The 14387-nt window shown below is 46.3% G+C and overlaps 1 protein-coding gene across 1 annotated transcript; it reads right to left on the minus strand.

Moving 5' to 3' along the window:
* Positions 1–5405: 5405 nt before the first annotated feature.
* LOC308466962 (uncharacterized protein) lies at positions 5406–13620 on the minus strand. The gene is made up of 2 exons (XM_080988346.1): positions 13396–13620; positions 5406–7642 (listed from the first exon to the last, which is right to left on the minus strand). Exon 2 carries the CDS (start codon positions 7629–7631, stop codon positions 6546–6548), a length of 1086 nt encoding a protein of 361 aa, XP_080844472.1. The 5' UTR covers positions 7632–7642; positions 13396–13620; the 3' UTR covers positions 5406–6545.
* Positions 13621–14387: the final 767 nt, after the last annotated feature.

Consider the following 14387-nt stretch of genomic DNA (forward strand, 5'->3'; position numbering starts at 1 on the left):
AATAAAATTAAGAAACTTTGAGGAGATAAGAGAACACATTTCAGACTGGTTCCAATACCATCAGTTATTTGAAAAATTTAAATCTGACAAACAAAAGGGGTTCTCAGCAGAAATTTCCCGATTCGAATCTGATCTTGTAAACTCTAAAAGAAAAACTCTTTGCAAAACTTATCGACTCCTCCTTGACTGGACAGTCAAGGAGGAGGAGGTAACAGTGGCAATGGTGAGGTGGTCCCAGGATTTTGGCCATTCAATAACCATGGCCCAATGGGAAAATTTATGGAAGATCAATTGGAAATTCACAAACTGTTACACAATTAGAGAGAACTTTCAAAAAATGCAACATTGATGGTATCTAACACCATGGAAACTTTCAAAAATGTATAAAAATGTGTCAAGTAATTATTGGAGATGTGGAGACTCAGGAAAATTCTACCATATGTGGTGGATATGTAGGAAAATACAGGTATTCTGGGAGAGTATACATGCAGAACTGCAAAAAATGCTAAAGATCTCTTTCAATAAAAAACCAGAGGCCTACCTCCTGGGAATAACAGATTTGGATATTCCACAAAAGAGGAAGGGTATCTTTTTATATGCGACCGCGGCAGCAAGAGTTTTGATCGCAGCAAAATGGAAGAGTAATGAAATCCCCTCTATACAAGATTGGATCCAAAAGCTGACAGAATATGCCGAATTAGATGGTTTATCAGAAAAAATAAAGAATAAATCAAAACAGGAATTTGTTTCTAAATGGGAGGTTTTCAAAGAATATCTGAAAAATAAATATAGTAGTTTAAATTCTGTTGCCGCATTCGAGGAACTTCAGTGATAGTTGCTAGGTAGATAGAAGAAATTAGAATTATTGAGAATAAGTTTAATTATGAAAAAAATGTGTATTGGCAATACGTAATATGAATCTGAAATATGGAATAGACGGGAAGTTGGGTCTTTAGTGTTAAGACCAATAGATGTTTTATTGTTTGCCAAGAAAATTATGTGTCTATGGTTATTTTTGTAATTTGTGTGTAATTTGGTATTTGTGGTTTTTTTGTGTGTTTTTTTCTTGTTAAATAAATAAATAAATAAATAAATAAATAAATAAATAAATAGAGATCACACAACAAAGAAGGCTTGGGTGTGGGTCCAGCAGGCTCCAGCTTCTGATGCCTAAAGGATTTGCCTGCACTGCAATCCATCGTGAAGGAAAGTTGCAGGTCTTGTCTGCTGTTGTACCTGACTTTTCTATTTTTCAGAATGGCAGACAGTGATAAATAAAGCCTATGCTTGCACAGAAAGGATATCCAGGCGTTACCAGTGGGGCTTCCTCCCTAATTCTTTGTTAATGGGGTTGGGCGTTCCTATTCTCTGACACCTATTCTGACACTAACGTTGCCAAATAACTAACTCCATTTCTCTGGCACTAATGGGTAATACATTGGAGTTTCCCTGCATGCATCAGGGCTGAAGCCTACAGGTGGTGGGCCTTGAATATGTGACCTGTGGGATTTCAGGTGAATATTTAGCCTGCGCACAACCTCCCAGATCTGCGCAACGAAGAGACCTGCAGAGGGATGACCCCAAGGATCTCTTCACAACAACAGGGTACCTGAAATATACTCAGAGTCGCAAAGTGATTTCATGCTCTTTATTCAGCTCATAGTGGTGAGGAGGAATGGAAGTCCCCTCAAAGTATCTGCTTTATATACATTATTTACATAATGGGCTGCACGTGATTGGCTAATTCCGGACTTCTCCTGTAAGCCAATCAGGTTGTGGATTCACTTCTATCTGGAGCATGATTAGGTGGTTCCTGCCAACCAATCATACTGCTGCATTGTTCTAGGACCAATCAGACTGCTGCATTCTGAATCCTATTGTTCTAGGACCAATCAGACTGCTGCAGTTTGGATCCTATTCAACTCAGTACATAACAGTACCACAAGACAGATCTTTAACCGTGATCCATATACACACTTCCAGCTTGCTTGCTGGTCTTAGCAATTAGAAACTGGGTGTGGGGGGGGGAGCAAGCAAGCAAGCAAGCAATGTGTTTCCAAACCTGGATCTCTGCTACTCCTCCTGAACAGATAATCCATGATATCACAAATTTTCTGACTGGGGTTAGATGCACACAGACTTGGGCAACTGTAAGAAATCTGTCCATGGCATCCATTTTGCCTCACTGGATCAGGTCAACTATGGATTCGGGGCAGGGAAGAGAGTCAAGCAAACAACTCATAATTCAAAAGGGGGGGGTTCCTCTGTGGGCATGGCTTGAACCTCACTTATAAGGTAGGGTTTTTGTGTCACCGGACACCAGATGATCGGCAGGTGGGAGGTTCTGCCCACCTGTCAGGGGGGCCAGTGAGGGTGCAGGATTTGGACTCTGGCCCACTGGTCCAGACCCTTCAAGTATCCCGATTTTCCAGGGACAGTCCCGGAATTATGAAAAATGTCTCGGCTTCTGATTTGATCCCAGAATGTCCCTATTTCCCCTGCCAAGGCCGCCTGCTCTGAGCTCAGGGTGGCTCATTAGCCAGCGCTTGCCCCAAGCGATGGCAGTGGTGGCAGTGGCGACTGCAAGGAAGCTCCCCATGTCTGCCACTGCCAGTCTCATCTCTTGGGCAGCTCGTAGCGGCTGCTGGAGAGCAGGTGAGGAGGGAGAGAGGCTGCAGCCACTGAGCCCGTGTGACACACTTTCTCTGAGGTACAGTCATACTTTCTGTTCAACTTCCGAAACGTTTGGAAACCAAAGCTCCTGCAGCCAATCGGAATCCATGCAAGCCCTGTCAGACATTCAGCTTCCAAAAGAACGTTCGAAAACTGGAACACTCACTTCTGGTTTTTGATCGTTTGGGAACCGGAACGTTTGACTAAGGTTACCAGACGTCCCCATTTCCCGGGAACAGTTCCTGGATTTACAAATCTGCCCCCTGACAAAATCCTATCATTCCTACTGAAGTTGAAAAGTGTCCCCGGATTCATTGAAAAAAACCTTAATATGTTTAATTTCATAATGTGAAGATCTAAGGATGTTAATGTCTAAGTTAAATTATTTTAAGAACTACGATTTGGAAAACCGTTAAAAGGACATGCAATGAAATTCAACCAAGGGGAAGCGAGGAAGTCACTTAATAACGTTAATAAGTGTAATTTTTAATAAGGCTATGATTTATGTTTGTTTATGTGTTTGTTTGTTTATAATGTTGTGAAAACCAATAAATTTTTTTTGAAAAATAAAATAAAATCTGGTAACCTTATGTTTGACTCTCAAGGCGTTCAGGAGCCGAGGTACAACTGCATAGACAAAGGACAGAGTCGCCCTGGGCAAGAAGAAAGGGGGAGTGGAGTCCAAGGAGTCTTGATTAAAACAAACAAATTCTTGGTGTGTGTTTCTCTTTTTGCAACTCTAGCAAAAATCAAATCAAATCGGGATTAAGGGATTTTCTCAGGATGATGGAGGAGGTGTAGCCGTGGGGGCTTTCGCCCTCCTTCCGATAGGAAATGCTCTGCAGGAGTGCAGGGTGGGAACAAAAAATACCGGGTCGAGGGTGGTAAGTTGTGCGGGAGTGAGAAATGTCCCTATTTTCATCTGATGAGTGTTGGGAGGTGTGCTGGTCAGATCCTGTTCCTAACCCGTTTTAGAACTGGAGCCAATTCTATGCCTGAATATGTGGTTTCCTACTTTGGGAGGCAACAGTATATCAATATACCATAACATTAATGTGTATTTAAAAAAGGAATTGGTGGAGAAGTGAACAGGTGTCACCCGTTATATTGATTTTTGCTTTTCTCTGACTAAAGTAATCAACTTTAATAGAGTTCAGCAAGCAGTGCAAGTGATTGTAACCGCCGGGTTAGTGACTTACTGCATTCCCTCCCCTCAACAATTTTGGGCCACCCTCCCCCCAAAAAAGCTCCACAACTCTGGCCCATTTTCTTAAACTGGAGTCCCCCAAAATAGTGGGTGTGTTATACACGGGGTGGGGGGTTGTTATTCACGGAAAAGTACGGTAACTTTGCTCTGCTAAATGTGTACAGTGGTACCTTGGGTTAAGAACTTCATTTGGTCTGGAGGTCCGTTCTTAACCTGAAACTGTTCTTAACCTGAGGTACCACTTTAGCTAATGGGGCCTCCCGCTGCCGCCGCAATTTCTGTTCTCATCCGGAAGCAAAGTTCTTAACCCGAGGTACTATTTCTGGGTTAGTGGAGTCTGTAACCTGAAGTGTCTGTAACCTGAGGTACCACTGTATTCTGCAGTTGACCTCCTTTGCAAATGTTTTATGTTGAAATCTTTAGGATAATATTTGAATTTCCTGTTAATTGTGTTGCTTTGTATGTATAATTTTCATTCCCACCCCTGTAATGGTTTATTCTGCATTGTTCTATTTGATGTTTTAATTTAGGTTGTAAACCGCTTTGAGATTTTTTCCCCTTTAAAATGGTATAGAAATGAAATTGATGATGATGATGAAGATGAAGTAGAAGAAGCTTGCGCAGTCTCGAGCCACTACCACCTGTGGAGGCTGCTGGTGGCCTTTAATGCACCTGCCCATTCTTCTTGCCCAGGATCTTGCCTATGCCATACCTTTTACATGGATTGGTTGAAGGGAGTGGGCATGCCCCCCCATCATCTTTCCACTGACACCCCCCCCCCAAAAGCTATTTTTGCTGATCTTGGTTTATTAATTTAGGGCAAAACAGACTGTGTGTGTATAGCAAATTATTACTGGGGGGAATGGCATGGGAGGGAAATGGTTAACCTGGGGCTGGGCCAGCTGCAAGCAATGATTTTAAAATGTGCTTGAAGTCACATCCAGTTTGACCCCAAAAGCAGAAAATCCAGTTGGCACTCCTCTAATGCAAACTTGGCCTGTGTATGTAGCAGCGTGATCAGAGGAAATTTACTCTGCAGCTGGGAGATCCCATTTTTCAGTACTTCCTACACAAACACTCGAGGGCAAAGCAGGAAACAGGACAGGGAGCAAGCTGGGCCGCAATTTTCATGTGCTAGGCATTCCCTGCTACTTCTGTGGAATTTAAGAACAAAAAATGCAAGTACTTATCCCCATTCACCTTTCTGCTGTTCTTTCCAGGCACCATCCGTGATTTAAAGCTCCGTGTCTGAGCACGTACCCCTCCCCCCCACCCCACATTTCTGAATATTACTTTTTCAGAATACTGAGGGAAATATTTAAGTTACTTGACAGGTGCCAATAGGCCTCAGGAAGTTCTTATGTTTATTTCCTGCTGTGTTTATTTCAGGAGCCTCTCTTGATTCTGGTGTTTGCTGCGACAAGGAATGAAAAAGCAAAACAGTCTTCCCTTCCACAGCTGTGTGGTAACTTTTGCTTATTATTAAAAGTTGCATTTTTTCTCAAAAAACGAGCTCATTATTAGATCATGGCAATACACAGATTTATTTAAATCACCAAAATGATTAGTTTAAAAAGTAGACGGTCAAAATCAACCAAAATCTGAACGTTCTCAGTGGCGAGGTTCCACACTGAAGCATGATCAAAGAATCAAAAGGAGAGTTGTTTTAAGCATGTGCAAAGTGCCTGTCCTCCATCGCAAAGTGTCCACAGTCAGAGGGTTTGGCTTCCAGGCAGCGCTAGGCAGAGCAATGAAAGAGGCAGGAAAGGGACGAGGAATGGAATCGTTGTCCCATTGGCTGCCTCTCCTTCGACCCAGGCCTTCACTCCATTTCCTCTCATTCGTTCACCAGGTCAGGTTCTTGGCCTGGCAATTTCTGAAAGGGACATCAACTCCCACTGGCATCTGGGCTCTCACCTGGTCTACTTCAGTTTCCCAACCTAGCAAAAACAACCACCACCACCAAACAGGGATGCACTAATCACTTCAAGCAGATCTACAGTTCCCCAAGTGGTTTAAAAATCCATCCCTCTTCCGGTTCCCAGGATTCTTTTGAAGTGTGTGGTCCAGATGGGACCTCCATTGTGGTTGAGGAAACAACTAGCTGTTCTCCATGGAGTCAGGACTAGTTCAGTTGCATTGGGGTGGTCGCTCTCATGCTTGAACAGTACAGTGTCTCCCAAACTCTGTTCTCCAGAACCCTGGAAGCTTATTGAGGTCCCTCAAATGAAAAGACAGGCAATGGCTGATGAAATTCTTGGAAGGACAGATTGCCATGCCCCACCCCTTGAACTTCCTCAACACAGAGTGGGCATTTGCTGCACAAGAGCTGAGTGTTCGTCACCTAAAAACACCTCCCAGAATGTTCCGAAATGCACAAGGGATGGGGACAAGAGAAGGTCATGCAGATAGAAGATAAAAGTTCCCTGAACGTAAGAAAACTTGAAAGTCACTAAGACAGGGCCACGGTGATGAGGAACACATATTCTAAAGGAGGGCTGTTGCTGTCGCTTGAATTAATTTAAACAGATGAAAACTGACCACGCAGGGCCAAATTCTATACAAACACAGAATACCCATTTTTTTATAGTTCTGGAGATTGGGAGGAGGGGGAGATTAACCCCTATGATGCCACCCTTCAGTCTTGCACCCGCCCACCCCCAGTTCAGTTCATCTTGATCAGGATCTGTTCAGCGAAGAGCTTTTTCAGCTGAGCCACTTCAGCTGAAAGTGATGCTAGCTGGCTTCGCAAGGTGGTGTTTTCTGCCTGGTACTCAGGCCCCGGCGGGGCGGGCAGCTGGGCGCCGGGAGCCTCCGTCTCACAGCAATTCTCAAAGGCCATTGTGCCCACAGGGCCGGCGACATTCCCCTGCTCCTCCCGTGCAGCTGGGGCCCTCCAGGTTCCTACCGGTGGAGATGGCGTGTAAGGTCCAGGTTGCTCACCACCCGTCTCCTCGGCCCCCCCAGCCATTTTGAAGCGCAGCTTGTGGGGGAGGCCTTTGACGCTCTCCCCGGACTCGTAGCGGCCAACCCGACCCACGTCAGCTCCCTCGCTTGGGGCATCGGGCACCAGGCAGTGCCCGTCGTAGGCACCCCCTTCCTCTGCCCTGTCGCGCTCCTCAAAAAAGACAGGGCTGCCCATGCTGGAACTGCCTGGCGTGGAGAAACCAGAATCCTCAGAGCTGGTGGCTGGCTCTGGGCGGAAAGGGCAAGCATAGTGGGGTGCTTCAGGAGCCACAGGGTAGTGCTGGGGTGGGGCTGTTGGCTGGTGGATCTCGGTGGCAAGAGCCATCACGGGCTGGTGAGGCTCAGCCGGGTCCCGGATCAGGCCGAAGCGGAACTTGAGGGCCAGGAGCTCCGCCTTCAGGCGGGCGTTCTCCTCCAGCAGCGCCAGCACCCGGCCCTCCAGCGCTAGGTCGCTGACCCGCCGCTTCTCCCGAGAGCGCTTGGCCGCCTCGTTGTTCTTCTTCCTCTTGTCCCAGTAGCCGTCATCCTTCTTGTCGTCCGGGGTGAATTCCCGCTTGCGCCGGGCCGTGCTGGAGGAGCCCCCTGGCTCCCTTTGCTGTGGCCCAGCGTTGCCTCCTGTTCTGAGCAGGGAGTGGCTTAGCAGGCCGTTGACCGAGAGCAGCGAGACGGTCTCTTCGGCAAAGCACGACACCGCAGTGCGCAGCTCACACACGTGGGCTGGTGGAAGCGGCTGCGGAAGCTCCCGTTGAGGCTGGGCTGCAGGGTCCTCCAGGGGCAGGTCCATTCCCTCAAAGTCTGTGGGGTGGGAAGAAAGGAGAGCAAGTGGTTGAGAGCATGCTAGGGCTGTTTTCTCTCAATGTGTGCACCTGGGAAATAAAGAGGACCTTGGGGCAGAAGGAACCTTTTCGAAGGTCCAACCGTGACCTCTGTAGGTTGCCCAGAATCACAGCAAGAGTTAACATTGCCAAGAGGTTGCTTAGTGTTCGAACAAACCCACACATATGTAAGGCAGTGCCAAAGAGGCTGGAAATGTCAATATTATTAGTCATTCCTAAAGCTCTTTTTAGCTACGCAATCTACATTTATCCTTACAACAGTCATGTAATAAGGCAGACTGCTATTTATGATTTGTTTTCAGAGATGCGTCGCTGAGATCCAAAAGAGACTTGATAAGCAGGAGTTCAAACACACTAATATATTCTGTTCTGGAGAAATACTTGGCAATACTAAGAGACAGCTACAAAATCAAGACGTCCCCAGTTTGAACCTTGCGCCTGCCAAGAGCTCAACCATCTGCATTCTGGAGATAAAAACCCATGTCTACCTTATGTAGTTGTTAGAAGAACCACAAGGGAGCACATGTGACTGGTCAGAGGGTGCCAATGTAATGTAAGCGCCGAGTATTACTGCTAAAAAAAGGTGAACTTTTAAAGGACAGAGGCGGAAGTTGAGCTTGCACCCCAAATCTGAAGCAAGTCAGTGGCGACTTTGGGGCTCATCCAGACTTCCTTTTGTGCCACGCTTTTCCGGCACAGGTCTGCGGAAAACCCAATTGCCCTTTGCTCTGATTCTGCAGTAACATGTGGGTTTTCCTGGGGAAAGTGCCAGGAAAAAACAACAACAAAAACCCCACCACTTGGACACGGAGTTTTAAAGCCTGGACCTGTGCCTAGAAATGTGGGACAAAAGGCAGTCTGGGTGGGATTTAACAGATTGATTGGGGTGGGGGGGAGCTTGTGTAGAGTCAAGGCCACATCATCAGGAGCATCAAACAAATTGGACAATTGTTCCATGCAACTCTTGGAGCAGGAGCCTTTCCCCCCAGTTCTACCTGCAGATGCTGGGGGTGGCATGCAAAGCATGAGCTCTCCCACCCAGCTGCAGTCCTTCCCAAATATTTTTTTTAAATGGTGTTGCCAGAGTGGATAGGGGGATAGAATCGGCATTTGGGTTTATTGCTGGGTCTGGTCCCTGTTTTTTGTTACGTGGCCTGTAGTTGTTTTAGATCAAGGCTGTTTGTAAGCAAGGACAATCCAGCGTCTGAGACCCACAGGAGGGAAATACCATTTTCCAGATGGATGATACATGGAAGACAGGAAGCTGCCTTATACAGAGTCAGACCATGGCTCCATCTGGCACAGTACTGTCTACATTGACTGGCAGCAGCTCCCCAGCCCCTCCGTTAACGGAGTCTGTAACCTGAAGCGTATGTAACCCGAGGTACCACTGTAGTGGTATTAGAAGGATAGGTTACATCAGTGTTCTCCAGCCCTGGGGCTCTAGCTCTTTTTGGACTACAACTCCCATAATCCCTAGCTAGCAGGACCAGTGGGCAGGGATGATGGGAATTGTAAACAGCTGGAGACTCAAGGCTGGGAAACATTGGGTTACATGCTTTTTTAAAAAGGAAAAAGGGTGCCGTACTCGCCATGAGGTTGTTACAGTAAGTGCTACACTTTTCACATTTTGGGGGTGAAAGGTGCAAGTACTGGGTACCCTTGAGTAACCCTAGAAAAAATGCCCTTGGGCATGGATAATGTGCTTGTGTGTGCTTGTGCATCTGACCCAATGTGTCCCAGTGAATTTCATGACCATTTTGAACCCAGATCTCCTTCTGTGCCCCAAATGCTAGGCACTACACCACACTGAACATACTGTATATAAGGGTGCCTTTTACCATATGTGGTGGGAATATAAGAAAGGACTTCTGGGGAATGATTTATAATGAGATTAAAAAAATGTTGAAATATACATTTGTTAAAAAACCAGAAGCCCTTCTATTGGGTATGGTGGGTACAGAAATTCATAAGAATGGGAGATGATTCATAACTAAATGAAAAAGGTATTTAAATATACCCTTTTGAAGAAACCAGAGGCCTTTCTCCTGGGCATGGTCGGCCAATTGGTGTTAAAGAAGGATAGAATTTGTTTCATGTATGCAACAATAGCAGCAAGAATACTTATTGTGAAGTACTGGAAGACACAAGATTTATCTATCCGGGAAGAATGGCAGATGAAGTTGATGGACTATATGGAATTGGTGGAAACGACTGGCAGAAATCCGAGACCAGGGAGAAGAGTCGGTGGAAGAAAACTGGAAAAAGTTTAAGACTATGTATAGAAATATTGTAAAAATAATGAATGTTAGAAAAATGTTGGAATGAAGTTATATGGCTTTAGTAGAAATGTTATAAGGAATTAAGTATAAATAGAAATAGAGTATTAAAGGGAAAAATAAGATTAGAATATGTTAAGATAATTATAGGATAGAAAACAGAGGAAGATGGAAAGGAATTGCTGAAACAATTAATAGAAGTGGAATACAGAAAGGGAGGCGTGAGGAGGTCGTGGAAATAAGGGAATGAAAGTTAAGATATTGAAATTGTTTTTGTGTTTTAAATGGTTTGCGTCTTGTTTTGTTAATCTTATGTTTTTTCTTTTTTCCCCTTTGCTTTTTCTTTGCTTTTTCTTTTTCTTTTTTGTTTTTTCAGCTTTATTGTGTTCAAATGGTTGGAAAATCAATAAATATTATTTAAAAAAAAACAACAGAAATTCATAAGAATGATAAAAAAAAATGTTTTTATATGCGATAAATGCAGCAAGGATACTATTAGCCCAAAGATGGAAACAAGAAGAAATACCAACTAAAGAAGAGTGGCTAGAGAAACTGATGCTGAGATGGCGAGACTAACAGGGAAAATTCGGAACCAGCAGGAGCAGACTTTCCTAAAGGAATGGAAGAAATTTTCGATATATTTGGAAAGCAATTGTAACCAATTGACATCGCTTGTAGGGCTAAAAGAAGTTTTGTAAGGAGTGATTTATAAATTATTGTGAAAAGAATTAGGAATAGATGTATTGGAAATTTGAGTTTATAGCAATAATTATAGTAACAAAATGCATAATTAGAAAGACTTTAGAAAACCATCAGAGGTTGAAGGAAGTCTTAGGCTATGCTAGCCAAAAAATTTGAAAGGATGTTATGCTGGAAAATATGTGTAAAAGCCAATAAAAAAATTATTTAAAAAAAAGAAAAGAACATCCTGTATATAAAAATACACCAGGAAAAAATGTGGCGGAACAGGAAACAACCCCCACTACAGATTACAATTGTTTTAGGTGGAGATCATATTCCAAAACAATCAAGAAGTAATCCATCTCCAGCCCCTCCTCAGCGTGGAGCTTCAGGATTAAGTCCGACTGAGCTCAAATGGGGCTTACTTCTAAGCAGACATGCATTGTATGTCTCTTCCTGGGCTGAAGGAGTGAGCCAGTGACCTCAAATCCCTTCTTCCTTCTGTCCCTCTTCTAGGCAATGCTGTTAACTAGGTCACTCCGCCATAACAGTTCCCTCCCTCCCACAAAACTCCCATTTCCCCGAGTTGCTGGGAACATTCCAGTCCACGGTCAGGACTGCATGTGCCGTCCTGCCAAAGGAGGAAGGCTGGGAAGAACGCGCAGTTTGTTCCAAGAAAGAAAAAAAAAACCAACCAGGAAAACTCCAACAACAAAAAACACCCACCCACATCTACTACACAACTACTATATGAGGAGCGCAAAAAGCACACTTTTGGGTTATGTAAGATACACCTCTCTTTCTAGGTCTTTGTTTTGACAGGTAAAAGGTTGCTTTGAATGACAGCCGCTAACCACCGCCAAGCCAAATCGCTGGGAGGTGTCAACACTTCCTTGTCGAGGTGAGGCTGAAACCAGAGTTTTGTCTAAGCACGTTAAAGAAAAGAAGCAGTTTTGAGTCGGATGAAAGGGAAAGAAAGAAGCCAAGATAGCTGTGCCATAGTTATTGGGGGAATAGCGCTGTTTAAAGTCATGTGTCAGTTTAATTAAATAGTTAATACAAGAATTCGCACGGCTCTCTTTATCTTTACAAATTGCCGGTTTCTGTAACAGGTGGCTCTGAAACTTCATATCTTTTGGAGATACAGGAAGTATGCAAGCTTTTGAACTACACTGAGTTCTGTGCAAGGTCAGGAATATACCGTAACTGCGGAGCAAACAGAAAGATATTTCTTACATCCCCCTATATTAGGTCCATTACGTGGAACAAGCAGAGCAACTACACTTACTGCCAGCCTTCCTCAAAGCCTTGCACATCCATGGGTGACAATTCTAACCTCGCCTACCTGGGAGTAAGCCCCAATGAACTCAGCAGGACTTATTTCTGAGCAGACATGTTAGGATTGTGCTGACAATCTCACCCATGTATGTAGGCGCAGGACTCCAAAGGTATCCAAACACAACACTGTGAAGGCCAACCGTGGAGATTTTGCTGGCGCACATAATTCAAGGTGTGCCCCAGAATCCCTTGCCATGTCATGTGGGAGGCTGGGGAGCACCCAGTGGGGCAAGCAGGCAAGTTTAGACTCAGGACTGTAATTGTCTTGCATGCGCATACCCTTTAGATGGAAATGTACATTGCTTCACTTACCGTATTTTTTGCTCTATAAGACTCACTTTTTCCCTCCTAAAAAGTAAGGGGAAATGTGTGTGCGTCTTATGGAGCAAATGTAGGCTGTGCAGCTATCCGAGAAGCCAGAACAGGAAGAGTTGCTGCACAGCAATCCCTCTTGCTGTTCTGGCTTCTGAGATTCAGAATATTTTTTTGTTTTGTTTTCCTCCTCCAAAAACTAGGTGCTTCTTGTGGTCTGGTGCGCCTTATAGAGCGAAAAATACGGTACTTCAAAATGTGGTAAGGGAGGCCCCTCCCCTGTTCACTCTGTTCAGTCCTGCCCCACAGACCTGTCCTGGTGGTAGCTGCCCATTGGCAACACCTGTTGCACTACAGCTTGCATGGCCTCCTATTTAGAGCCCATCTGAAGGGAAGTTTTTAATGTTTGGTGTTTTATTGTGTTTTTAATATTCTGTTGGGAGCTGCCCAGAGTGTCTGGGACAGCCCAGTCAGACAGGCAAATATAATAATAATAATAATAATAATAATAATAATGTACCCAAATACAATATCGCTTGTGCAGCCGCAACAGCACACACTATGCATGTTTACATTGGGGGTGGACCCTCCAAAGCCCAACAGTATTACAACGATCTTACATACAGTTTCAGAAATATTCATTGTGTACCCTGCATAGATAAAAAATTCCATTTTTTAAAGGAAAAAAAAATGTGTGCATGAAATACAGAGCATGTGTGATGGCTGATCTCAAGTCTGCGTGCAAGCCCTCGCCTCTCCTGACCTGGGAAACCCTTTCTTCCCCGCAGATTACAGGTGGGAGTAGTTGATCGTTCAGGGAGGCGGGCGCGAAGTACACTCTGCACGCGCTCAGAGGCTCTCCATGCTGGCACCTAAAACCACCAATGAGAGCGGCTGAGGCCCTGCGCGGAGAGACGCCCCGCAACAAGCCACCTTCGCGTGAACGCGAGTGAAAAAGAGCTGGGATAAAGAATTGGTGCAGGCGGGGTGGGGGGCGTCTCTCGCACAAGCCCACGACGCCCCCCCCCCCCGCACGGCCATCCCCTTTGTCTCAATGTATTGAGCCTGCCCAGCCTCCCCCGCAGCCCCCCCCCAGCCTCACCTCGACGCAGCCGGGAGGGTCGGGCGGAGAGGTGCGCGCAAGCGGGGCGCGGGGCAGGAACCACGTCCCCCTGGGGCCTTCGCCTTGCGCCGGACCTCGCCGGGCCTGCTGGCTTCTGCTGGTGCGCTGGAGGGAGCGTCCCGCGCCGGCGTCTGGAGCAGCGGCGGCCGCAGCAGCAGCTCCGGCCCTGGCGAGGCGCCTCCCCTCGGCGCGCCAGAGCCGCCCTCGCCCGAACCCGGGTCAGCCGAGGACGCCGCCTCGCCTGGCTTCACCCCGGCCGCCAAGGGAAGCGGGAAGGGGCCGCCGTCAGGCCCGCCGAGGCATCGCTCCTCTGCGCTCTCGGAGAACCAGAAGGGCCCCGAAGAGCCGAGCTGGCGCCAGGCAGCCGGGCCTGCGACGGTGCGCGTCTTGCGCGCTGATCGGCCTGCCTGGCGCTCCGGCCTGGCGCGCCCTTGGTGCTTTGCGCACCTTGCCTGGGCAGGAGAGCGGCGGCCAGTCTTGCGGGTGGGCTGCCGGCCAAAGTTGGCCCTCTCTTGCTGCTGCCTGTCTTGCATTGTAGGACGCGTCGCTTCGTCCCGTTCTTGCGCGGTCTCCTAAGCGAGAGGTGTGTCGCGCACACATCCAGCGAGAAGGCGCTAAAATGGTTTGACTCCCTTTGGATGAGTGACGTGCCGTACCCGTCAGAATTGGCCTTCTTTTCAAATATACAAGCAGATCATCACAGGCAGAGGCTAACAGACCCCTTCAACAAGATAGTGCAGCGACAAGTTCTCCAGGAGAGCAACTTGGCACTAGAAGGATGATTCGGATTCAGGAAATCCATAGCTCTGGTGTTTTGTCTGATACATGGCAAACTGGGTGAAAACTATTTCTCTGCCATCTCCCAGGACAGAGGGTGTTGCGTTTGCAAACTCTGCTAGGTATTTCATTCTGAAAACTAGAGAGAGATCCTCAGCTATCAAGGTAAACTCACCTATCACTAAAGCCCATTG

Source organism: Podarcis pityusensis (genome assembly GCF_964106645.2).
Source record: "Podarcis pityusensis genome assembly, chromosome: 17".
In the NCBI taxonomy this organism is placed as follows: domain Eukaryota; kingdom Metazoa; phylum Chordata; class Lepidosauria; order Squamata; family Lacertidae; genus Podarcis; species Podarcis pityusensis.

Excerpts from the sequence above, each read along its gene's own strand:
- LOC308466962 (XM_080988346.1), bottom strand. The coding sequence starts at position 7,631 with ATGGACCTGCCCCTGGAGGACCCTGCAGCCCAGCCTCAACGGGAGCTT.